Source organism: Pleurodeles waltl, chromosome 3_1 (assembly GCF_031143425.1).
Source record: "Pleurodeles waltl isolate 20211129_DDA chromosome 3_1, aPleWal1.hap1.20221129, whole genome shotgun sequence".
NCBI classification, from domain to species: Eukaryota; Metazoa; Chordata; class Amphibia; order Caudata; family Salamandridae; genus Pleurodeles; species Pleurodeles waltl.
The window spans coordinates 1,914,125,747-1,914,152,512 of NC_090440.1; the positions used below are offsets into that span (position 1 = coordinate 1,914,125,747).

The following is a 26,766-nucleotide window of genomic DNA, read 5'->3' on the forward strand; positions in this document are numbered from 1 at the left end:
AACAAGCACATCTGATTTGGTAAATCGAAGAAAACTATGGGTTATATCGGAACAAATGGGGGTAGAAAATGAACTGTTAATCATGTTAAAACACCTCCATTCTGATACTTTGATCTCATTTCAATATGCTACAACAGGACAATTAACTACCCTTATTACAACACAGAGGGGAACGACAAAGCTGTATTAACGGCACCTTTTCTCTTTCTATAATATATAAATAATGTTAACAGATTGTTGATAACGAAAGGTAAAGATGTGCCTAGAATGGGAAACCGTTCAATCCCAATCCTATTGTATGCCAACTATGTGGTTCACATTTCGAGATCGTCAAATGGTCTTCAAACACTATTGGACTCGGTTTTATCTTTTATAGAGGACATGGATTTAGAGGTTATTTTCACAAAACCATTTGTAATGACATGTGGCCCTAAAAAGACAAAAGTCAAGTCACATAGGATGGGTGGCGTCAAACTTGGAAGAACCAGGTCTCTTAATTAACTGGGCATTTTAGTCAATTCTCCATTTATGTGGAACCCTCTGCTAACCCAGAGTCACGAACAGTCTCACAAAACTAATGAGGCAGTGTTTAATTTTGCACATAAGGTACATCAGAAGCCAGTTAAAGAGTCAGTTCATATTTATTTATAAGAATAAGTGCACCCCAGTACGGTCAAAGGGGGCAGGCATTTGGGGTTATAGTAATGTTAGCATCCTGAAAAATTATTTATTTAAAAGTTACTATGTTGCCCTAAGAGGTATGGCATCCATTATCTGCCATGAAGAAGTAGGGTTATCTTACGTAGAAGACACTTTTGGTATTGCCCCCCTGAATTTACGGATTCATTGTTTGGCTAGGCAGGAAGCAGGATTTGTGAGGGAATTCCTTGGGGATTGCCTGCCTTGATAATTCATATTGTATACCTTGGTTTGCACAAGTTAAGGAAAGATTCTATTTACTGGGAACTCGTGAATAATTTAATAATCCAGAGTTCATAATGTTGTGGTGTAAAGCAAAAATCAAACAGTGGTACCAGGAATGGAGCAAAGGATGGTCTGCGCAGCCAGTATGCCCAGTATTATTAAGTAATCTGCTATGTGTACATCCCTAAGGATGGAAACCTTACTTGTGGTTTATAACTGATCCTAGGGGCGGTTTTTATTTACCTTGTTTAAGACCGAGCACAGTGCACTTTATTGATGCTTTTCCTCTCCAAGGCACCTTTGTTCGAACATCACAGTGTTGCTTCTGTGACAACATCTCCAGCCAAAGCACTTGTCTTTTTATGCTTTTTTGCACATTATACTCAGTTCCACACAGCATACCCTTCAGGCCTATTCTTCATCTGGCGATTAACAGAACTGATAAGTTAGCCTAGATATAGATATTTCTGCAGAGATTAGAAACTCCCAATGTATGTTTTGTACTTTTAAATGTTATTAGAAGCGCAATCAAATGGAGGGAACAGACTGAATCAAGCTTAATACCCCTTTAACAACTGTTTATAGAGTATCCTTTTTTTTGCACTGCATTTGGCTTGTTTTTAGACAAACTGTTGAACTAGCTGCATTTTTATATCGCCATTTCTAATGATTTTAAGATAAATTTTGTAAAGGTGATGCAATGTACATGTTATTGTCGATTTTGTTGTTGTTACATGGCTATTTTTAGGTGAATAAAGATTTATCAACTGACTGACTGGAAAAGACTTCCAGGTCTTGACTTACCCCCACTGTGAGATGTATACAGGTTCAATGACCCAGGGGATCTCACTGACAAACGAGATGGCACCAGTGATGTGGTAGAGCACAGGCACATCACGTATTTGCTCCCAGGGCATTGGCATGTTCTCCAGAAGCTTCAGAACAGCATGGGGCATGTACTTCAAGGCCCTGTGTGGGAGAAATATATGTACAAGAGGTGTAAGAAAGGATTCACATAGAAGGCTCTAAATGTGTGCCATGAAAGAGACACATTGGAGGATTAAGAAGGGCTCACTTGCAACAAGCACTTTAGAAATGAATGACAAACATGCAGGGGGCATTTCAATTAAAACAAACAAAAATATGCGAGGGCATTCATATCTGTGCAGTCAGAACAATTCGGCAGAAGGTTGTTCACTGAGCCACAAGCAGTCATGCTAAAAAACATTTGCAACTATTTATCAAAGTGGGTTTTTAGGTAATTGAATAACGAGGACTATAAAAGCAGTGTTGGTGCTTGTTTGACTGTTGTGGACAACTAAGTAGTTGCTTTGATGGTTGTCAGGGTAAATTTGGTTACCATCATTCACTGGCTGTGCTGTACACACAATCTCACAAATGCAACTCCTCTCCATGTGGCTCTAGAATCATAAGAAGAAACCCAACTCCCACATTCTGCCAAACAAGGACATAACTATCCCCCCAAAGAGTTAAAAAAAAAACAGGGGAAAAAGCAGCCATGACATTTGCGGGCAAGCACATGCCTCAACAATGACACTGGTTCAATTTTTTCCGTGATGGGTCAGTAAATGAAAATGTATAATAAAAAAATAAAAAAAATGGCACAAAAGCATGTTTTTACATTAGGCAGGTAGCACAGGAGAGCAACATGGCAAGAAGGTGGCCTGGGAAAGGAACACCGGGCAGCGGGTGGGCAAAGCTACACAAAGGGTGGTAGTGGCAGAGAAGCTAAAAAGATTGGGGGGAAACATACGAGGGAGAACAACAGGTAAGAGGGTAACATGGAGCACAGGTGGGGGGAGGGGGGGGGCAAAAGCACACAGGCGAGAGCAAGAGAGGGAGGAGCAGAGAAGTACATAGGCAAGAGGGGAAAACAACTGCTGTGTATGAGAAACACACCAGGAAGAAGCAAGAGAGGCAACGTGAAATATTGGGGGCTATGGAGAGAAATACATGAGAAAGCTAGCAGGAAAACACATGCACTCTCAAAAGTAGTGCTTACACAAAAACAAAACGGTAGTTCACTAAAAATCAGCAGTGAAGGGTACAGAATCAAGCAATTCAGAGATGGTAAAGAGGCTATGCTAAAGAGGAGGGACAAATGCAAAAAGGACCAGCTGCAACATGGAAAGTCATTGAATAGGAAGCAAGCAAATGAGTGTGACAAATCCAACCACTGGTAAACAAATGACAGACTCCAAGGAAGCCCATAATAGATATTCTGCGATCAGACAGCTGACATAAAAAGACTCAGCCTAAACAAACAAAAAAAAACAAACACATGATGCATGCAATAAGGCACAAACAGGAATGTCATTACCCGAGAAATGCTCCAATCTTCTACCCACACCTAACATTCTCCCCCAACCACAGAGCCCCTTCGATTTCAAAAATGCCATACAGGAGTTATGGCTTTAGTTAGGAAAACCAGTGAGACAAAACATCCAGATTGCATATTCTGGTTCAGCAACCGAAAATAAGCGTTTATTAACTGCACCCCAATCCATAGAAAATAAATATCAATACCCCAAGTAAACACGCTTGTCGTGGCGAAACTTCCTGTTGGTCATGTCACCATGGTCACGGATAATCTTCCGCACATGTTCGGGTGGCATGTCCTCCTTCTGGGCATCCACAAAGCCAAACTTCCGCTTCTCTGCATAGCGCTTTGCTTGTAGCTGCTGCCACTTGCGGGCTGAAATGTAAGATCATTATTAACCAAACAAATAACTATCACCAGCTCTATTTGCCGCTGCACATTCCCAACTTTCCTTATGCAATGATTTCAACAGACTCAACTCCCATAAAGCCTCCATGTTGGAATACAGACCTGTCGATTCATGCTGGTTTCCAGCTTTCTTGCCAGTCCTAACTGTCTTTAATTGCTTGGCCTGCTACACTTGCCAAGCCACAACAGCTGATCCAGGCATGACAACTTCAGACAGGAATGCAAAATCAAGCAGCTCTAAGAAAGCCCTTGGGGGCCACATCCAACAACACCACGACGACAATCTAGATGTAGACAGACATGTTTACCCCAGGAAGCAAAACCTGCTGCTACACTAACTAGGCCCATCATGACCATATACAAACTGAAAATGTTCTAGAACCATTGTGTCAGCAGACATTTTTCTCCTTTAATATATGTCGCCGGTAGAATTTCTTATTTAGGAACGTTCACTCGTGCAGAGACACCTAGTAGAAATGCACAGATCTTTTAAGCACCATGAATTACATCCATATTATCTACTAATGTTCTCATAAAAACTTAAACCTTAAACATTCAGCTATGAGCATAAGAGATTATTTTTGTTTCCAAACTGAAAGCCGGAAAGAAGTTGCAGAAACCTAGAGATAATTGTATGGTAAAGCCACCATCAGTACACTAAAGATGCCACTAATGGACAACCAGCGTACTATCCAAAGGGATTGACATTGAGTGTTCAGCCTTCCCAGATACATCAGTATGTGTTTCCTGCTTTAAAGCTAATGACGAGCCAATAAATCACTTGCAGCTCCTTTTCCAACTAATTCAGTTCATCAGCAGTTATGGACTACGTCTGAGCCCCAAGCATTGTGCCAAGGCCGAACTACAGCTGTCAAGACCAGAAATGCATACTCACCTTTATCCTGCAACTTCTCCTCTGACATATAATCTGGGATAGGAGCTGTTCCGGGGGGTAGCAGGGCACCCCCAGGCCTGTACGCAAACACTCCCGCCATGGTGCCTTAGCCTAGAAGTATAGAGGAGACAGTGAAAAAGAAGACAAAGGCTGTAATTGGGATTGCAGTCACTGTGCACATAACAGCTTTCCACCCCAACCAAGGAGATCTGCAAAGAAACTGCCTTAACAGATGATTTCACAAAAGATACACAGCTTCTACAGTTCTAATTTTAGGCCACAATCTATTACATGTCTGCTTCTCCCCTGTGAAGTACTTGCTCTGCTATTTTCCTCAATGCCATGCCCTGTTCATCAATTTGTTTTCATCATACTATTAACATATTTCTAAAGGAGGGACCATAATTTCTTTATATAGAGCATAAACACTTTGTAAGTTTTCTTGGAAGGAATAAGTCTGTAGTACTGGTGTTTATTAAAGGTACTGGGTTGAGGGACTCAAGCGTCAAGCCTTTCTCAGCATAAAATATTCAGCAGACTGAACCAGCTTAGAAGGAGGCGACGGGGCAATTGCAAAAACATGAAAGATGATTGGCACATCAAAATTGTCTGTGGGGTGTGCTTGAGAGCAGCGAGAACATACAATGGTACAGACAAAATACCACTTAGCAATAAGAGATTGAATGCAAAATAAATCAGCATACGGAAGACAAGAAAAGGATAAACTAGTGACTCAAAGGGAAAACGGTACTTGTGGGATGCCAACTCGGGGAGACTTTGATGGAAGACCAATGACACTCGCGGCATAAATAAAGTAAATACCCAAGCTGAAGAACTTGTAAGATTTTGAAAGGGACATTTCACCAAGGAGTAATCAAAAGGTAGTGGGTGGGAAGAAGACATCTCCCCTGAAGAAAACCCTTGTTTCAGGAACAAATGATCATCCAGCTCGAGCTGGAAGCAAATGCTTGCCTACTGGCTAAAAGGGAATGGGAAGGAAGAGACTGCAAGGTAAAAGGAACATGTGTGCCAAACATGGCAATAAACTGTAGTCTCCATTCATCCAAATGTTAAACTCGTGTTTTCAGTCTGTGCGAGTCGCTAGTGTTGCGAGGGAGGGTGGAGTGCCACCCCTATGCTTTCTGTTTCTTAAGATGGTAGTCAAAAGTGAGTCCTCTTTTAAAATTACTGCACCGTGAATCGAGTAAGCCTAATTAATTTGATTGATAAACGGGGTCAGCACAGAAACATTTTCTTGAAGGCCCAAGAAGTCAATAGCCGCTAATTGGCCCCCTGAAGACCTGCCTGGGGGAAAACCTACAACAGAGACAACCAACAGGTGCTAAAATGCCAAGAATCATATGAACGCATGAATGCTGTGCTTTACAAAACAAAAACAAAAAACACATATCAGAACCCGAAGGGAAAAAGCACCACTGATGGAACGGTCTGTATGTAAGAAGAGTAAAAAGAGCTAGTTGTCACATAATAAATTAAGTTACACTCCCTTTTATGACAAGTCTTCTCATCACCATTCTGTAAAAGTTAACAGCGTACTTCAACTTATTACAGCTGTGAGAGGGTGTAAGGAAATGCCTCCTTGGCATGGTTACCCCCTGACTTTTTGCCTTTGCTGATGCTATGTTTTGAATTGAAAGTGTGCTGAGGCCTGCTAACCAGGCCCCAGCACCAGTGTTCTTTCCCTAACCTGTACTTTTGATTCCACAATTGGCACACCCTGGCATCCAGATAAGTCCCTTGTAACTGGTACCTCTGGTACCAAGGGCCCTGATGCCAGGGAAGGTCTCTAAGGGCTGCAGCATGTATTATGCCACCCTGGAGACCCCTCACTCAGCACAGACACACTGCTTACCAGCTTGTGTGTGCTAGTGAGAACAAAATGAGTAAGTCAACATGGCACTCCCCTCAGGGTGCCATGCCAGCCTCTCACTGCCTATGCAGTATAGGTAAGACACCCCTCTAGCAGGCCTTACAGCCCTAAGGCAGGGTGCACTATACCATAGGTGAGGGTACCAGTGCATGAGCACTGTGCCCCTACAGTGTCTAAGCAAAACCTTAGACATTGTAAGTACAGGGTAGCCATAAGAGTATATGGTCTGGGAGTCTGTTTTACACGAACTCCACAGCACCATAATGGCTACACTGAAAACTGGGAAGTTTGGTATCAAACTCCTCAGCACAATAAATGCACACTGATGCCAGTGTACATTGTATTGTAAAATACACCACAGAGGGCACCTTAGAGGTGCCCCCTGAAACCTAACCGACTATCTGTGTAGGCTGACTGGTTCCAGCAGCCTGCCACACTAGAGACATGTTGCTGGCCCCATGGGGAGAGTGCCTTTGTCACTCTGAGGCCAGTAACAAAGCCTGCACTGGGTGGAGATGCTAACACCTCCCCCCAGGCAGGAGCTGTAACACCTGGCGGTGAGCCTCAAAGGCTCACCCCTTTGTCACAGCACAGCAGGGCACTCCAGCTTAGTGGAGTTGCCCGCCCCCTCCGGCCATGGCCCCCACTTTTGGCGGCAAGGCTGGAGGGAACAAAGAAAGCAACAAGGAGTCACTGGCCAGTCAGGACAGCCCCTAAGGTGTCCTGAGCTGAAGTGACTCTAACTTTTAGAAATCCTCCATCTTGCAGATGGAGGATTCCCCCAATAGGATTAGGGATGTGACCCCCTCCCCTTGGGAGGAGGCACAAAGAGGGTGTACTCACCCTCAGGGCTAGTAGCCATTGGCTACTAACCCCCCAGACCCAAACACGCCCTTAAATTTAGTATTTAAGGGCTTCCCTGAACCTAGAAAAATAGATTCCTGCAACTACAAGAAGAAGGACGGCTGAGCTGAAAGACCCCTGCAGAGGAAGACCAGAAGACACCAACTGCCTTGGCCCCAGACTTACCGGCCTGTCTCCTGCCTTCCAAAGAACCCTGCTCCAGCGACGCTTTCCAAGGGACCAGCAACCTCTGAATCCTCCGAGGACTGCCCTGCTTCGAAAAAGACAAGAAACTCCCGAGGACAGCGGCACTGCTCCAAAAGAACTGCAACTTTGTTACAAGGAGCAGATTTAAAGACCCCTGCAACTCCCCGCAAGAAGCGTGAGACTTGCAACACTGCACCCGGCGACCCCGACTCGACTGGTGGAGAACAACCAACTCAGGGAGGACCCTCCGGCGACTCTACGACTGTGAGTAACCAAAGTTGTCCCCCCTGAGCCCCCACAGCGACGCCTGCAGAGGGAATCCCCAGGCTCCCCCTGACCGCAACTGTCTGAACTCCATTTCCCGACGGCTGGAAAAGACCCTGCACCCGCAGCCCCCAGCCCCTAAAGAAACAGAACTTCTGTGCAGGAGTGACCCCCAGGAGGCCCTCTCCCTTGCCCAGGTGGTGGCTACCCCGAGGAGCCCCCCCCCTTGCCTGCCTGCGACGCTGAAGAGATCCCTTGATCTCTCATTGACTTCCATTGAAAACCCGACGCGTGTTTGCACACTGCACCCGGCCGCCCCCGCGCTGCTGAGGGTGTACTTTCTGTGCTGACTTCTGTGTCCCCCGGTGCCCTACAAAACCCCCCTGGTCTGCCCTCCGAAGACGCAGGTACTTACCTGCTGGCAGACTGGAACCGGGGCACCCCCTTCTCTCCATTATAGCCTATGTGTTTTGGGCACCTCTTTGACCTTTGCACCTGACCGGCCCTGAGCTGCTGGTGTGATAACTTTGGGGTTGCTCTGAACCCCCAACGGTGGGCTACCTTGGACCAAAAACTGAAACCTGTAAGTGACTTACTTACCTGTGAAAACTAACAATAACTTACCTCCCCCAGGAACTGTGAAAATTGCACTAAGTGTCCACTTTTAAAACAGCTTATTGTGTTTTATGTAAAAAGTATACATGCTAAAGTAATGATTCAAAGTTCCAAGATTACTTACCTGCAATACCTTTCAAATGAGCTATTACATGTAAAATTTGAACCTGTGGTTCTTAAAATAAACTAAGAAAATATATTTTTCTATAACAAAACCTATTGGCTGGATTTGTCTCTGAGTGTGTGTACCTCATTTATTGTCTATGTGTATGTACAACAAATGCTTAACACTACTCCTTGGATAAGCCTACTGCTCGACCACACAACCACAAAATAGAGCATTAGTATTATCTCTTTTTACCACTATTTTACCTCTAAGGGGAACCCTTGGACTCTGTGCATGCTATTCCTTACTTTGAAATAGCACATACAGAGCCAACTTCCTACAGAGGGCCTAGGAAGTGGGGTTCAAATGCCCTTCTAGTATACACAGGGGCTATAGGGCTCCTTTCCTCAGAGGCGAGAGGGACGTTTTGATGGACTCTGCCTTTCCACAAGGCAACAGTCATGTCAAAATTATTATATGAAAGTTAAACATGGAGCCACACCTGAAAGGATCATTCAAAAACTATAGCAGGTGAAATGCAGGCAGCAAAGCAATCAGCATACAGCATTTCAATGGGACACTTTCCCGAGGGCTGGAAATTTTAATGACGGGTTCCCAGAGCTGGATAACAGCAACACCAATCCTTAACAGCGATATGAAATCGCAAACACTAATGGACTAAGCACTACATGAAACTTCTTGTCACCTGAAATTACATAGCTGCTTAAAAGTAATAGCTTATTATATTAAGCTGAATCTAATATTTTTGCAATAAATTACTAAGAACTTTTTGTGTGCTCAATTTTGCACTATATTTCACTTTTATTTCTTCTGTCGGCAACCATTATATCTCTTTCACATGAAAAAGCAAGATATCAAGTAGTTAAGCAGTACATGGGAAGGGTAATGGTGCGACGATGAATTATAAGGGATAACAAGAATTTGCAAGGAAATGGATCTCGCGTTTTCTCGAGTTAGAGCTACTAGCCTTGAAAATTCCTAACTGGACTTTTCTTGTCACATAAATTGAAAATGAAAAGTAAAAACAGTTGACATAAGCAAGCCGATTCAAAGTGCCATGGGCATCATGAGCTCAAAGGAGAGATACAAAAGAAAAAAGAAGTTTCCTTGCAGTCAAACGTATCGGAAATCATGCAATTATCCATGTAACAGGATCGGTGTCCAAGGTGTTAACGAAACCGCCCCAAGAAGGGACAAATGTAAAGCATTTACCAATTGTAACAAAGGATTTTTGAAAGGCTAGCCCACAAATGAGTGAAAGAGATGGGTGTGCGTTGGGCATGGTTAAAAGACCCCCAATACTAAACAAGTCAAAGTGCGTGCGCACTCAACCTAAAAAAAACATCACTTATAGGTTAAAAGGATCTTACAAGTCACCACAGAGTTCCATCCACTTTTAAAGAAATTTGGCGGTTGGCTTTGCTTCTTATATCCTCCTCGTTGACTTGCAATATCCTTATAATTAGGGCTCCTATTTTCCGTTTTTACTGATAAATACAGACAATAACTATTTCCTCCCTATATTTATTTTTTCATACAGAAAAATACGGAAAATAGACCTTCTTTGGGTGATTTTCTCTACTGTACATCGTAACTGCCAGGTCGGTAGGGATACATATTGAGTGGTGGGGAGATGAAAAAAACAAGACAACAGATTTCTTAATTAAGCTTAATAAAGTGCAGATCTACAGCTACATATGCTATTTTACAATGTAAGAGTTTTCGAGTAATGCTTTTGCACTGTATACCGCTGATACCTTTTGGACAGTTGTAAGGAAATGCCTCCTTGGCATGGTTGCCCCCTGACTTTTTGCCTTTGCTGATGCTATGTTTACAATTGAAAGTGTGCTGAGGCCTGCTAACCAGGCCCCAGCACCAGTGTTCTTTCCCTAACCTGTACTTTTGTATCCACAATTGGCAGACCCTGGCATCCAGATAAGTCCCTTGTAACTGGTACTTCTAGTACCAAGGGCCCTGGTGCCAAGGAAGGTCTCTAAGGGCTGCAGCATGTCTTATGCCACCCTGGAGACCTCTCACTCAGCACAGACACCCTGCTTGCCAGCTTGTGTGTGCTAGTGAAGACAAAACGAGTAAGTCGACATGGCACTCCCCTCAGGGTGCCATGCCAGCCTCTCACTGCCTATGCAGTATAGGTAAGACACCCCTCTAGCAGGCCTTACAGCCCTAAGGCAGGGTGCACTATACCATAGGTGAGGGTACCAGTGCATGAGCATGGTACCCCTACAGTGTCTAAACAAAACCTTAGACATTGTAAGTGCAGGGTAGCCATAAGAGTATATGGTCTGGGAGTCTGTCAAACACGAACTCCACAGCACCATAATGGCTACACTGAAAACTGGGAAGTTTGGTATCAAACTTCTCAGCACAATAAATGCACACTGATGCCAGTGTACATTTTATTGTAAAATACACCACAGAGGGCACCTTAGAGGCGCCCCCTGAAACTTAACCGACTATCTGTGTAGGCTGACTAGTTTTAGCAGCCTGCCACAAACCGAGACATGTTGCTGGCCCCATGGGGAGAGTGCCTTTGTCACTCTGAGGCCAGTAACAAAGCCTGCACTGGGTGGAGATGCTAACACCTCCCCCAGGCAGGAATTGTCACACCTGGCGGTGAGCCTCAAAGGCTCACCTCCTTTGTGCCAACCCAGCAGGACACTCCAGCTAGTGGAGTTGCCCGCCCCCTCCGGCCAGGCCCCACTTTTGGCGGCAAGGCCGGAGAAAATAATGAGAATAACAAGGAGGAGTCACTGGCCAGTCAGGACAGCCCCTAAGGTGTCCTGAGCTGAGGTGACTCTAACTTTTAGAAATCCTCCATCTTGCAGATGGAGGATTCCCCCAATAGGGTTAGGATTGTGACCCCCTCCCCTTGGGAGGAGGCACAAAGAGGGTGTACCCACCCTCAGGGCTAGTAGCCATTGGCTACTAACCCCCCAGACCTAAACACGCCCTTAAATTTAGTATTTAAGGGCTATCCTGAACCCTAGAAAATTAGATTCCTGCAACTACAAGAAGAAGGACTGCCCAGCTGAAAACCCCTGCAGCGGAAGACCAGAAGACGACAACTGCCTTGGCTCCAGAAACTCACCGGCCTGTCTCCTGCCTTCCAAAGATCCTGCTCCAGCGACGCCTTCCAAAGGGACCAGCGACCTCGACATCCTCTGAGGACTGCCCCTGCTTCGAAAAGACAAGAAACTCCCGAGGACAGCGGACCTGCTCCAAGAAAAGCTGCAACTTTGTTTCCAGCAGCTTTAAAGAACCCTGCAAGCTCCCCGCAAGAAGCGTGAGACTTGCAACACTGCACCCGGCGACCCCGACTCGGCTGGTGGAGATCCGACGCCTCAGGAGGGACCCCAGGACTACTCTGATACTGTGAGTACCAAAACCTGTCCCCCCTGAGCCCCCACAGCGCCGCCTGCAGAGGGAATCCCGAGGCTTCCCCTGACCGCGACTCCTTGAACCTAAAGTCCCGACGCCTGGGAGAGACCCTGCATCCGCAGCCCCCAGGACCCGAAGGACCGGACTTTCACTGGAGAAGTGACCCCCAGGAGTCCCTCTCCCTTACCCAAGTGGAGGTTTCCCCGAGGAATCCCCCCCTTGCCTGCCTGCAGCGCTGAAGAGATCCCGAGATCTCTCATAGACTAACATTGCAAACCCGACGCTTGTTTCTACACTGCACCCGGCCGCCCCCGCGCTGCTGAGGGTGAAATCTCTGTGTGGGCTTGTGTCCCCCCCGGTGCCCTACAAAACCCCCCTGGTCTGCCCTCCGAAGACGCGGGTACTTACCTGCAAGCAGACCGGAACCGGGGCACCCCCTTCTCTCCATTCTAGCCTATGCGTTTTGGGCACCACTTTGAACTCTGCACCTGACCGGCCCTGAGCTGCTGGTGTGGTGACTTTGGGGTTGCTCTGAACCCCCAATGGTGGGCTACCTTGGACCAAGAACTGAACCCTGTAAGTGTCTTACTTACCTGGTAAAACTAACAAATACTTACCTCCCCTAGGAACTGTGAACATTGCACTAAGTGTCCACTTTTAAAACAGCTATTTGTGAATAACTGGAAAAGTATACATGCAATTTTGATGATTTGAAGTTCCTAAAGTACTTACCTGCAATACCTATCGAATGAGATATTACATGTAGAATTTGAACCTGTGGTTCTTAAAATAAACTAAGAAAAGATATTTTTCTATATAAAAACCTATTGGCTGGATTTGTCTCTGAGTGTGTGTACCTCATTTATTGTCTATGTGTATGTACAACAAATGCTTAACACTACTCCTTGGATAAGCCTATTGCTCGACCACCCTACCACAAAATAGAGCATTAGTATTATCTATTTTTACCACTATTTTACCTCTAAGGGGAACCCTTGGACTCTGTGCATGCTATTCCTTACTTTGAAATAGCACATACAGAGCCAACTTCCTACAACAGTCAAGCGCAAGTATACATTTATCAGTTAAATAAATGTGGGAAAATACCCATTGCAGCTTCATTTATACAGTAAATGCAAAAAAAAAATGGATAAACAGAAAAAAATAAGCAAGACATTAATATGGATAAATACAGACAAATATTGAAAAAATAAATACCATAAAACCGGGAGCCCTACTTACAATGTACAGCCGGAGGTACTTTAGTCTATTTATAATGCCTATAATATTACGAGAACATAAAGTGAAAGGACTGTAACAAGGATTGAACTTGGTGTTGCTTCATAGAGCCACACCCAACTTAGCTATAAACAACAATTTGTACCCAATTCTCTGCAGCAGATGCATTAACCTACTGAGGTTTTGGCATGTTTTGTATCACGAATTCAGTGGAGTTTGGGCGTCACAATTCCCTGTGGAGCACACCAGAGTGGGCATAACTGAAGTTAGCATGGATTTACTCAGGGTACACCGAGCATACTGCAGACCACGTAATGGGAGTAATAAGGTGTTGGGGGGGAAACTGTTGCATGGACTGCCAGATCGACTCATTTTCTATTAAATATTTAGTTTTTTGTGTGTACATTTAACAGTAGAAAACATACTACATCACTGTAGAGAAAGGGTGACATGGTTACAAGAGTGGGCACTGGAGTCCATTTCTGAAAGTAGGCACGATATAGATGATACAGGATAAAAGTAATCACTAATAAAGTGTATCTCACCGAACAAACTGCTCTTTACCTCAAAATAGGTTTTGTTACTACTCAACTCAATCGCACACAAGTTCTCTGCCTCAAGGTAATGAAAGGCTAGGCAACCATATAAGCAACCCAGCATGTGATTTGCATATTAAACACTGTTCTTAAAACTGAAGTTCCTCTAACCTAAGGTTGGCTTTCTTATCACTCTCAATTGATTATATTTTTTGTGTTGGTTATCTCCCTGTGACAAAAGATTTGTACTGTAAGAATCCTTGTTAGGATCTCTTACACAAGGTAGTATTTTGCTTAGCCAAGTGAAATTTGGTATACCTTTGTAATTCTATTGGTGTATGGTTGCCTTGTGGACATGCTTATGCTCCAACAAGCATGCCCGAGTTGGTTGTAGTGATAAGCAGTAGGTCTGATAGGCACACTAGAAAGCCTTATGCCCGATGTCACAAGCCTGATCTGCGTATTAAGGAAAGTGATGACAGAGAGAGAAGGCCTAGCACCTTTGCTGTAAGAACTATTTGCTAAAGGTCTTTTAACAGTAGGATGTCATATTTAGTGTGTTAACGGCTGTAGATAAGTATTTTGTTACATGAAAACTCAAATATTATAGTAGTAAGGAGAGTTTTGGTGCTGGCTACCCACTCTGACAAACCCTGCTGTAATCACTGTGATGACAACTGTTAGGCCAACATAGTAGGCCTAGGTGAAATTTAAAATACACTGAGGTGATTTTGGCAATTTTCACATTTCATGAATCCTCCCACGTTACCACATTATGCCATGTCACATTATTGCAGGAAATCCGCAAACGGCTGATGCCTGCATCATTTCTGTTTTTTGTACTATTTTTCAGTGCAAAACGCGCCCTCGCAGCAAAAGCGGACACTGAGATGCATTGTATTCTAAAATATAGTGCTAAATGATGAATTTGCATTTGGCACAATGTATTATTTTACTGAAAATTTGCATATTTATGCAAAAGCAAACTAAGTACATTTTGCAGACTTTTCACACTGTATTGTTCAATATACTTTTAATTTTATAACTGTATGCATGGTGGTTGCCAGCTTACGTGCCTAAGAACGCCTCTGTTGGACATACTGTCAAATCAATCATAAATTTAATGGACCTCATTAGTTTACTCGCAAAAGCTATGCCAAATTACTTAGGTGCCATTCCTTTCTAAAGAAAAATTTTACAAAGCCAGGAGGACTGACCTACCTATTGTGAAGAGCATGTGCTAAGGGCAATGGGCTTTTAGGGATGATTATTACATGGTGCTAAAGCCTTTATGCAGGTATCTTGTTATATTAAATCTCACAGATTACAGTAGTACGGAACAGTTTTGTTGGTGACCCACCTCAACAAACAATGGCCAATGAAGACTGCACTATGGAAATCTTTAATAGGCTCTATCATGAGTAATTTTATATTGTTTTGACAACTGTAATTGTGTATAGATTTGTAATGTTACTTCTGCATACCTGATGGTTGTCTTGTGGGAAAGCTTATGTCCAACACAATGGGTCTGAGTTGCTACAGTGATAAGCAAATTGTAAAGGTTATAGGACTGGTTACTTTGTATGAAACGATACAATGAAGGCAGTATGCCTGACATACTGATTATTATAAAAATATGTTAAAGTCAATGGTCATTTAAGGGTGGATTGTTATTACTCTGTATTAAAGCCTTCTGATGGGTAGTTTGCTACATGAAATCTCAGATTGCTAAGTAAGAAATTATTTTGATGTTGCTTACTCACTCTGACAAACCTTTGGTGCAGAAGATTTGCACTGTAATTATTCCTACTGGAACATCTTCAGAAGGCTTGAAAAGCCAAGCTGTGTTGCAAGAACTTGATGTGTTGCTCCCACCTCCCCAGCATGTCCTTTGCTAGCCTCACTCGTCTAAGTTATTTTTTTTAACCTCTCACCCCAAAACTTTGTGTTGCTCTTCCACTTCCTGAAGCACCCATACTGGCATAGCGTAGTTCTTTTAGTTTTTTAACTCTTTTCCCTATCTATTTTAGCAAATTACGAAAGCAGCTGCAAGACCATTCCTTAAAAGACGCTTTCATGATTATGCAACCTATTTTTTGTATTTACTGACCTGAGCAGTATCCCCCAAAAAAATGAACTGACAAAGCCAACAGGTCCATATTAACAGACAAAAGGTGAGACCAACTGTACACCATTCCCGTACTTTCTGACTAGGTTTGCGCTATACCAGGCCTTGAAAAACCTACTCGCTATGGCAAGTCATATTTTATTCGGGCAAGCTATTTTTAGGACCTACTCCCCCCCTTCTGGCCAGTTGACAAAGAACAGGTGTTCTGTTCCAGTCAGAAAGTGGAGGAGAAATAAAGATGCCTTTAAATCTTGGTTTTGTCTGTGTTCAGAGATAGAGGTCAAAAGTCAGTTTGTCTGACAATTTTCTTTGTCGCTGCAGAGTGCCAAGATTTTGTCAGATTTTTCCTAACACACAACATTTAAATAATTGAAGTCAACTTTACAAACATTTCCAAAATATATTTCAGCAGTTGTGAAAGCCCATTGTTTTTAATCATGCGAGTTGAAAAAATATATTTTAATAGAGTAAATACAAATCAGAACACTCAACTTGATTAGGTGCGAAGAATAAATATTTATTCTGAAACCCGATTTTCACAGATTGTTAATACATTATATTGTTTTATCAGTAAAGCTGCAAGTTAGTGGGAAGGTTTTTGGACATTTCCTAGAAATGTTCCATCTGTAAATGACAGTGTGCAACCACATCAAGCTTTAGTAACATATATATATTTATTAAAAGTGAGTGTTTAAAAAAACTGAGAAACACTCCTACCCTGATGGCAATGCTATTAGTAAACTAAGAGGCAAGTAATGGATTATGTGTTCCCTACATGTGGGCTAGATTCTTTCTATAAATGAAGCAAACGTTTAGTCAATTTAATCAAACAAATACTTTTTATTCTACAACAGAAATGCTGAGCTCACATATTTGAAGGTACACTCATGTAAAAAAGGGTGACACTCTACACTCAAACATTTATCTAGGATCAGACAATTTCAGACCAGTTTATGGGTCAAGTACGTTGTAGTTATGGTCGAGTAGATTATTCAAGTTACTTGACCTGCTGGTCTGATGAAATTTTTATGAGTTTTCGAGGCCTGTATTAAATAGCATTCACACATACAACACAGCCCTAGCACGTCAGGTGTTCTTATATTGCACCCCTGTTTGGACCATAAGTGTGTTCTATAACTGCATTACAGACGCACTTGCCAATCTCTTAAATACATTTGACACAATGAGTAATAAGCTGATGCAAGCCCCTCTTTCTGGTACAATAGTTCAGGTAGTTAGCATATCTGCTGCTAAGATCTTCACATCCTGCATATTTACAATTCTGAATAACAAAGGGCTGCAGCCAGCTTTTCGTCCTTCAAATGCCTAGAACAATAGTATGGTTTAGAGTTTAACTAAAAGCATCTATACCAGCACAAAAAATGTTTTAAAAAGTTACATTTACTGCCCATCGCACTTCGTTTTTATGTGTCTGTCCTAAAGCTACCATCGTGGCACGCCACAATAGAAAATTATGCAGGGTAATCAGGCATATTTTGTGATACGCTGTCTGGCAAAGGTTTGAATTAATTATTACCAGTTTTACAACCGGATAAAACAATAAGCAACTGAAAGGTGACCAGTCATCCTGTACGAAGAGTTTCCCCTTCTACTGCATAGCAACCCAGTAACATTCTACAAAGTGTACACCAAATGATGGCTTAAGAAGCAAATCCATAATTATACAGGAAACACTGTAGTTGTGGGCTTCGTGTCTCTTCACACAACAGGATGCTGTAACAGAGAGGATTGCAGAATGCAAGAAAAATGTGTAGTAGAACCACATCTTCTGAAGCCGAATGGGGATTGAATGTCACAGGCCAGCCCACTTTTCTAAAGCACTCTGCTCCACGGCTCTAGACAGCCGGGCTGCGCGGATGTTATCTAGTATATTTCAAAATTGGTTTATTCTGGCGCTAGACTACAATGCCTTCTAATCATTCAGCTTTATTAACCACGACTCCGCATTCCGGGACTCGTAGTTTCAGTGTTGCCCATATAAATTACTAATCCGAAACCCATGATTTGTTGCAAAACACACAATCAGGACTCAAAATACCGTGTACTCGCGACATTAGGTTGTCTGAAAAATGCAAGCAAACGCGACATGCACAGAACTTGGAGAATCGCAGCTCCATTCTACTGAAATTGGGTAGAGCATTCTATTAGAGAGATGGTAGTTAAAACCTTGCAATCGAGGAAGACGGGCACAACTACTGTGTAGAAATGTGGATGGATGAGACCATAGTAACTAGTGAAGAACGAAAAGATGACCATAGTCGAAGAGAACGGTCAAACGGGAGGACACCGCCAAGAGTGGCTAAAACTCACCGATAACATTACGATCGGGGACGGGAGGGAGGGAGGGGCAGAGAACTAGATTAAGATGTTGAAAACTCGCACAGAGATAAAAGTCTAGGCCAAGAACGGTAGAGGGTTTTAGCAGACTCCCAAGTTCCCAAGAGATACTAAAGTACAGCCAGAATACTTCCCCCCTAGCCGATCTACCTGGCTTTTCCACTATCACGTATCATTTCCCACAGCCTAAAAACGTACAACTTGCCTCCCCCTGCAAAGTCCTTACCCAGGCGTCGCTCTGCAGGATCGGATTCTCCGCTCCCACAATGGCTGCCTCTGGACGTCCACCTCGCGCTCCCGGAAGCAGAATCCTAGCCACCTACATTTTTCACCAATAGAGAGCTGCTAGGCAAATAGAGAAATTGTTTACGCCAATGAAGAACGGGGTACCAAGAGGAGGCGGAACCGTTATGCCTGACAGACAGGCAGCTTTCAGCAGAACATGGACGCCGATATAAACAATAGACAGAAAAGAAACACTGCATACATACGTATGAAAAGTGGACTGCAACGGTCGAAGAACATAGATGTAGGACAAATCACCAAAAGTAGTCAACAAGTAAAATCAATAGAGAAGACTACGGGCCAGATGTAGCAAAATGACATTTTGCGACTTGCAAATTGCGAGTACTAGCGACTCGCAATTTGCAAGTCGCAAAATGTCATGCAGAAAGGTGTCTCAGACACCTTCTGCGAGTCGGTATGGGGTCGCAATGACCCACCTCATTAATATTAATGAGGTGGGTCGCAAATTGCGGCCCCATACCGACTATGGACACTCGCTAACATGGAGGCCTGCTGTAGTCAGCAGGCCTCCATGTCAGCGACCTGCTTTTAAATAAAGCAGGTTTTTTTTTTTAAGTGTAGCCCGTTTTCCTTAAAGGAAAACGAGCTGCACTTAAAAAAAAATCCGAAACCTTTTGTTTCGGTTTTTTTTTCAGGGCAGGTAGTGGTCCCTTGGACCACTACCTGCCCTGAAAAAATGTTTTGGGGTCCATTCACAAAGGGGAAGGGGTCCCGTGGGGACCCCTTCCCGTTTGCGAATGGGTTACCATCCACTTCAAGTGGATGGTAACTGCGACTCCATTTGCGACCGCATACGCGGTCACAAATGGAATTGCATACCATTGCGAATCGCAAATAGGAAGGGAACACCCCTTCCTATTTGCGATTCGGAAATGCATTTTGCGAGTCGGTCCCGACTCGCAAAATGCATTTCTGCATAGGAAACACGCATTTGCGAGTCGCAAACGGCAAATTTTGCCGTTTGCGACTCGCAAAGTGCTTCCTACATCTGGCCCCTAGTTCGGCATAGTTCAATTTATGCCGGCCGAAGTCAAACATTGTGTCAGCTCCTTTATGCAAACAAAACTTTGGAACTGGGAAACTAGTTTGGAGTCTTGGCGTCAGGTTGAACATTCTGTGATTTTGCCCCAAAATAATGTGACTATAATGTAGATTTTCCTAGTAATTTATGACAGAAAGTCTTAATTTTATTAAAGACACAGAGGCGAATATTATGCGTTCTTTTCTTACTTTATTTTAAACAGCAGCAGTCAAGAAACTACAGCTCCCAGGAGGATTAGCGTCAGACTAACCAATGGGAGTGAATCAGAAACTAAGGACTAAGCCAATCAGCATAAGCCATCAACCATAGAGAGTACCCTTGACTGCAAGCAGCCCTCTTTTCTTGAGCGAGTAAGTTAGATAGAATCATAAAACAACGGGTAAATAAGTCCGACAATTGCCAACGCCAAGGAAACGGAACAAAACTCTTGGACCACAGCGATGAGACGAGAGGCGGGTGAAGGAGGCAGAAGGTCCTGCGAAGGTTGCGATGATGCATCTGGAGATTTCCTCTTGAAGGGAGAAAGAGAGGAGCCAGCGGCGTTATCCGGAAGCTGGAGGAAGTGCCGGAGTCGCTGGGAGGGAGAAAAAAGTACATATTAATAGAAGTACTTGTGGTGGGATAATATTCGCCTCTGTGTCTTTAATAAAATTAAGACTTTCCGTCATAAATTACTAGGAAAATCTACATTTTATGGCAAGACCGGAGGCTCTATTATGCGAGTTTAAAGCTTGTCAATAACAATTGAAGAAGCAGATCTAACAGGTTTACAATAGAAAGTCTTAAACACATTGTCATTGGACCAATCTGCGGACCTGAGAATGTCCTCTAAACTGGAACCCAAGGCAAACGCCTTGGAGGCCATGGCTCCCCTGGACGAATGTGCTCCAAAAACTGAGATATCAATTTCCGCCAAGGACATGATCCATTTAACCCAATGGGCTAGGGTTGCCGATGATACCGGCTTGTGAGGTTTGCGAAAGGAGATCAACAGTTGAGTGGAAGAGGACGTTCTCAGGTCTACAGTTCTTTTCTCGTATTCTTTTAAACAAAGGCCCACACATAGTTTTGGTTTGTCAGGGAAGAAGGGGTAGAAAACAAAATGTAAATAAGTTTTCGTACGTTTGGAAATGTGAAACAAAACTCCAGAAGGTAGGAATTGGCGGGCAGAGACGTCAAGGGACTTAACGTCCGACGTCCTTTTGATAGAGATTAAGCATAGTAATATGGTAAGCTTGGCCGAAAGCATTTTAAGCGAAAGACTTGAATTATCCGACCAAGAGAGAAGAAGGTTCAACACTAGGGAAACGTCCCAGAGGTGAGAATATTTGGCAGAAGGGGGTCTGGAGAGTTTCACACCTTTTAAAAGGCGACAAATCAAAGGATGAATCCCGATAGGGTTGCCATCTATAAGGGAGTGATTCATGGATATAGCAGACCTGTAGAGGTTTATTGTCCGATAAGACTTGCCTAGGCCCGCCTGAGCGGCTAGAAAGTTGATAATTAAATTTAGATCTGTTGAAAAGGGATCAGCACCTTTTCCCACACACCAGCTTGACCATAGAGTCCAAGCTGACGCGTACGCTCGCCTTGTACCGGGTGCCCATGCGTTGTTGATGAACTCTGAAGCCTCTGACGAAATAGCGAAGGATTGTTGGGTAGACCGGAAATGTACCAGGCTGACAGGGTTAAAGATTTGTTGAGAATCAGGTTGTGGGGACATCCGAAAGGGTCTAGCAGAAGAGATGGAAAATTCGGAAGAAGGATTGGGAAGTCTACTGCGAGTTCGAGAAGGGGTGGAAACCAAACCTGAGATTGCCAAAAGGGGGCCAACAGGACGAGGGACGCCTTTTGACGTCTTACCTGATTTAAGACTCTGTTGATTAGGATAAATGGAGGGAAGGCATAGTTGAGCGATCGAGACCAGTCTTGGAGGAACGCGTCTGTAGCTACAGCGAGAGGATCCGGACGCCAGCTGAAAAAGTGGGGAAGTTGAGCGTTGAGTCTGGACGCGAAGAGGTCTATCTGGAAAGGGCCCCATTTCCTGTCTAATTGGCGAAAGACTGAATGGTGTAATTTCCAATCGCTGGAATCGGATAAATGGCGAGAATGCCAGTCTGCATTGGAGTTCAAAGAGCCTGGGAGATATTCAGCTATGAGGGAAAATTTGTGGGACAGACAAAATTCCCAAAGGCTCTTGGCCAGTAGCGCAAGAGGCTTGGATCTGGTGCCTCCTAGATGGTTGATGTAACGCACCGCTGAGATATTGTCCATGCGGAGCAGGATAGAACATCGTGCTCTGTTCTTTGTAAAGCTTCTGATCGCAAAGGAGCCTGCAAGAAGCTCCAAACAATTTATGTGCAATCTGGACTCCTCTGCGGACCATGTACCGCCAGTCGATAAGGAACCAAAGCGGGCGCGCCAGCCTGTGAGACTTGCATCTGATTCTAACACAAGATCAGGCACAGAGGGGAAGATGGATCTGCCGTTCCAGGCCTCTAAATGGGATATCCACCATTGGATTTCCATTTGGGATTCTTGATCTAGAGCTACGAGGTCGGAGAAGGCCAAACCTCGCCGGAGGTGAAGAATTTTGAGGCGTTGGAGAGCGCGGTAATGAAGGGGTCCTGGGAAGATGGCCTGAATCGAAGAGGAGAGGAGACCTACAACCCTTGCGAGCGCTCTGAGAGAAATAGTGTCTTTTTGGAGAGTTAAAATCAGCTCTTTTTTGATCGCAGAAATTTTGGAATGAGGAAGAAGCAGAGAGGCCGACACTGAATCTATCTGGAAACCTAGAAACTCTATCTGTTGAGAAGGAAGGACCACAGATTTTTCGTGGTTTATAATGAAACCTAGTTCTGTGAGAAGGGTGGATGTTAAGTGAAGGTGGCTCAGAAGGGAGGACTTGTTCTGGTGCATGATCAGAATATCGTCGAAATAGATAATAAGTCTGATGCCCAAAGATCGGAGATAAGTCACAACAGGTTTCAAAAGTTTTGTAAAGCACCAGGGAGCGGAAGACAGGCCAAAGGGGAGAGAGGAAAAATGAAATGTTTTTGAATTCCATTGAAATTGTAAAAACTTCCTGTGAGTAGGGTGGATAGGAATGGTTAGGTATGCGTCTTGCAAGTCTAGTCTGACTAGCCAATCGAATTGGAGTAAAATATCCCTGAGATGGATAATGGTTTCCATCTTGAAGTGGCGATAGACAACGAATTGACTGAAAGATTTTAGATTGATTACTGGTCTTAACTTTTTGTTCTTTTTGTGAACAAGAAGGATAGAGCTGACGAAACCTGAAGGATCCAGAGCGCAATAGTGGATAGCCTCTTTTCTTAAAAGGGATTGGATCTCTGAAGAGATTAGAGAGGACATTTCGAGAGAAAACTTTGGGAGAGGGGGAAGATAAGATTGGAAGGGGGGAAAAAGAAGTTCGATCTGGTATCCCCGGACAGTGGAAAGGACCCATGGGTCTGTTGAGATTGACTTCCATTTTTGGAGAAAGAAGCGAAGACGACCTCCTACGGGAGGGCCAGAAAGTTGGCTTACCTTGATTATTGGACGATCTGGAGAAACGTTGTCCACGGTTGCGGAAGCCTCTAGATCTTTGTGGGTAAAATTGGGGTTTGAATTCCTGAGGATAGGTACTGTAGGCGTTTGAGTATCCTCTAGAGCCTTGATTTCTGTAAGAGCGGCCGGTAAAGCGGCTCCTACCTCTACCGGCCCAGGCAAAAACACGGTGGTTGAAGACCTTTTTTATTGATTGTTGGGCTTTGTCTATAGATGAGAAGGTCGAAACGAAACGGCTAAGGTCTTTAATGAATGTAGCACCGAAGAGGTTGCCGTCGGCCTGGATGCCAGGGTCCAGAGTGGCTAGGTTAGCCAGCTTAGGGTCCATCTTAAGTAGAAGGCCTTTGCGTCTCTCGTGGATAATGGCCGAATTTGCGTTGGCTAACAGACAGAAGGCCCTTTGGGTCCAGAGAGGTGCGTCCTCTAATCTGGCTGATTCGGCCAGGTCGAAAATTCTAGCTAGGGGACCGACCACATCCAAGAGCTTATCCTGGCACGTGGTCCAGGCCTTGTCCACCCCTTTGCGGGGGTCCTTGCCGTATTTGGTAAAAAAGGTTATGAGACTTTCATCAATAGTCGGTGTTGCAGTAATGTTGGAATCCAAAGATGGTCTAGGGCATTCTGATTTTAGTTTGGACCGAGTTTGTTTGTCCAGAGGTAAACGTAGGTGGGAAGAGATATATTCACCTACATGGTCTAATGGTAGCCATTCCGTTGAGTTGGGGTGATGAATGAGGGATGGATCGAACATAGGAACGCCCTCGGCGTCTACCACACTGGTAGAGGGGCCACTTGTAGAAAATTTTGAACGTTTACGGGGGGGGGAATGGGAGAATGAATCGTCAGGATTGTCAGACTGGGATGAGCTGTCCATGTCGTCATCATCTGTGTCCAATATTTTCGCAATCACTATCTTTTTTGGCGCAGGAATATGCTTTGATTTAGTTTTGCATTTTAAGGGAAGTGACGAAGTGTGAACGGAAATCCCCTCCTTAGAAGGAGGCCTGGGAGGAATCAAGTCCTCAGTCTGGTGTGAGGCAAGCTCACTCTCTGTGTGTGCGCCTTTGCGTGATTTATTTGAAAATAGTTTTCTTTTTCTGCTTTCCCCCGCAGAATGGGCCTTAGCATTGGACACCATGGACATGACCGAGGTTTCAATGTTCTTTGACATTTTATCCATCGATGCTTTTAAAGCACTTTTCACTGAGGAGTGAATAAAATCACTTAAATCTTGTTTAAAGGATTCCTCATCATCACCAGAGTCTGACCTTGAAGGTGAATTGCCATCCATAATGGAATTTTTTTTGTATATGTGCAATTGCAGTAAGGAAGGAGTTTGGGGAACTAAGGGTTAATGAAGGAGCAGGACGCTCCCTGAGGCACAATAAGAAACTCCCCGAGAGGCGGGGACAAAGGAAGGAGCCGGAGGAGGAGTCCGAAGTGAAGCTGGACGTCGGGAAAAGAAGCCGAGTAAACGCGCGGTACGTCGGGACTCTGAAGCAGCGAAAAAGCCCTGAGACCGAAGATGCGAAGTAAGCTCCTGTCAGACGCGCGTTTGAAATGGAGCGCGCGCTGGCTTGACAGGGTTGAAAGGAGCAGATAGAACGCGGCGGTTGGCGCGCGTTGGAAGCGAACGGCCGTACGACGGTGAGGGGGGGTGTGTAATAAATATATCTGCCGAAACGGCAGAGACGACTGAATACAAAGAAACCACTTAGATATGAACAATACTGGATTATAACATAAGAACATTTAAACAAAGCATTAGAAAATACGAACGACTAGAAGAGAGTACTTATCTTGACTGCGAGCAGCAAGAAAAGAGGACTGCTTGCAGTCAAGGGTACTCTCTATGGTTCATGGCTTATGCTGATTGGCTTAGTCCTTAGTTTCAGTTTCACTCCCATTGGTTAGTCTGACGCTAATCCTCCTGGGAGCTGTAGTTTCTTGACTGCTGCTGTTTAAAATAAAGTAAGAAAAGAACGCATAATAGAGCCTCCGGTCTTGCCATAAAATGTCACTTGCTCACGCACTCCAGTGGCTTCAGCTCGAGTTCGCGCTATATAAAAACTGTAGAAAAGACAGTTTTATATAATGAAAGGTTTATTGAAGATTTGTGCGACTCAATGAAAGAACCGCCATGGAAAGATAGCAGTAGTGTAAATCAAGGTTTCGGATTGATTCCATGTGTAAGTAGTGAATCTGCAGTACTGTTTACCACATTAGGCAACCAGGGGTACAAGGACTGGACTGGACTAGAGGAACCTACGACGCATGGGCCCAGGAAATGTGAGTGAGTACATTCTATGTCCGGACTGGTGGATTATCCATAAATTTCCTTACTTTATTAACATAGCAGTTTTCAAAGAACATAAAGAAATAAAACATTTACAACTCCACATCCCATGAACCACAGGGTATTAGTGTCCAGCATCATAGTGCAATCACGATACAGTCCGATGTATATAAATGTGTGGTGTTATGAAAGCTGAATTAATTACTAATAAATTTGCATTGATTAACTATTAAGACTTTACATGAATTAGGATAACAGAGAAAATAGTGTATATTGGAGAATGTGCCCACTGATGTGGCCACCCTGATATGTACGACAATTAATAATGAATTCATGTTTATAGTCTAAATGATGTGCACATGTAGGATAAAATGTATTAATGGGTCGCATTAACATATCAGTACTATGTATTTCTTAAATACTATTAGGCATTGATCAATTACGAGATTTGGGGCTAGTCGTCAGAGCCTCAGGTTAAGTTACATGGCATGAATAAATGTTCGTAAATGTTTTGTGAAAGCCGAGAATTAATATTGTACCTTGTTCACATGGTGCTGACCAAGCGATTTTGTAAATGTTTTAAACTTTCTCATGAGAACTGCCTGTTAGAATGTCTTGCACTAGAAATGGATACATTGTAGGCTTGATGCGTGAGAAGACGCTGTTCCCAGGATTGAACAATGGCCCCACTGACTACAGCTAGGATTGCAACAAAAAAGTTACCTGATGATGGGGACAGGAGAAGAGGAGACAATCACTGACATGTGAAAGATTGTTTAGTTATATTTTAGATTTATATTTTATAGCCTATTGGTCCTACTGTAAACGCATGATTTCCTGACCAATGACAACATGAGAAAATGCTTTAGGGATTCAAGTTTATCCAGACTGCACTTTGTAGAACGTGGAGCCATTCCTTTCTGTTCTTGTTAGAGTCCTGTTCATGGAGCACCCCAGTTCTATGTATTCTGTTAAATTGCATTAATGCTGATTCTTCAGCTTGAATGTCTTTAAATTGATTCAGTTAACTTAGAACCCAACCGTGGCTGAGCCATTCCCTTTTATTGTCCATTTGCTGACGCTGACCAGAAGGATGTCCACATGTTAAATAAACCACCTCTTGCTGACAAATTGAGGAGCGGTATAAGAACATGCTATTCTTTCTGTGCTATATTTGTGTTTCCTTTTAGGTACCAACCGCTAAATTTGATAGAGACTTAGTTAGATGTTTTCCAAATTAACTTTGACTAAAATTGTTTTGCATGCAGCCCAAACATGCTATTTGAATTAGAGGGTTAGTTAGTATGTCTAAGTGGATTGATGACTGTTATTAACAAAGAATTGATTCTGTTCACCTGTCGAGTCTAGATGTATACT

The 26,766-nt window shown here is 43.6% G+C and overlaps 1 protein-coding gene across 1 annotated transcript in view; it reads right to left on the bottom strand.

Moving 5' to 3' along the window:
• The window catches only part of PRPF8 (pre-mRNA processing factor 8), a 200,002-nt gene extending 181,488 nt beyond the window's left edge, over window positions 1-18,514 (bottom strand). Inside the window, exons 1-4 of the mRNA XM_069226117.1 lie at window positions 18,402-18,514; window positions 4,569-4,679; window positions 3,472-3,640; window positions 1,729-1,893 (exon numbers count right to left, since the gene is read on the bottom strand). Of these exons, the coding sequence (XP_069082218.1) occupies window positions 1,729-1,893; window positions 3,472-3,640; window positions 4,569-4,668 (434 nt within the window). The 5' untranslated portion in view covers window positions 4,669-4,679; window positions 18,402-18,514. The remainder of the gene's footprint in view (window positions 1-1,728; window positions 1,894-3,471; window positions 3,641-4,568; window positions 4,680-18,401) is intronic.
• Window positions 18,515-26,766: the final 8,252 nt, after the last annotated feature.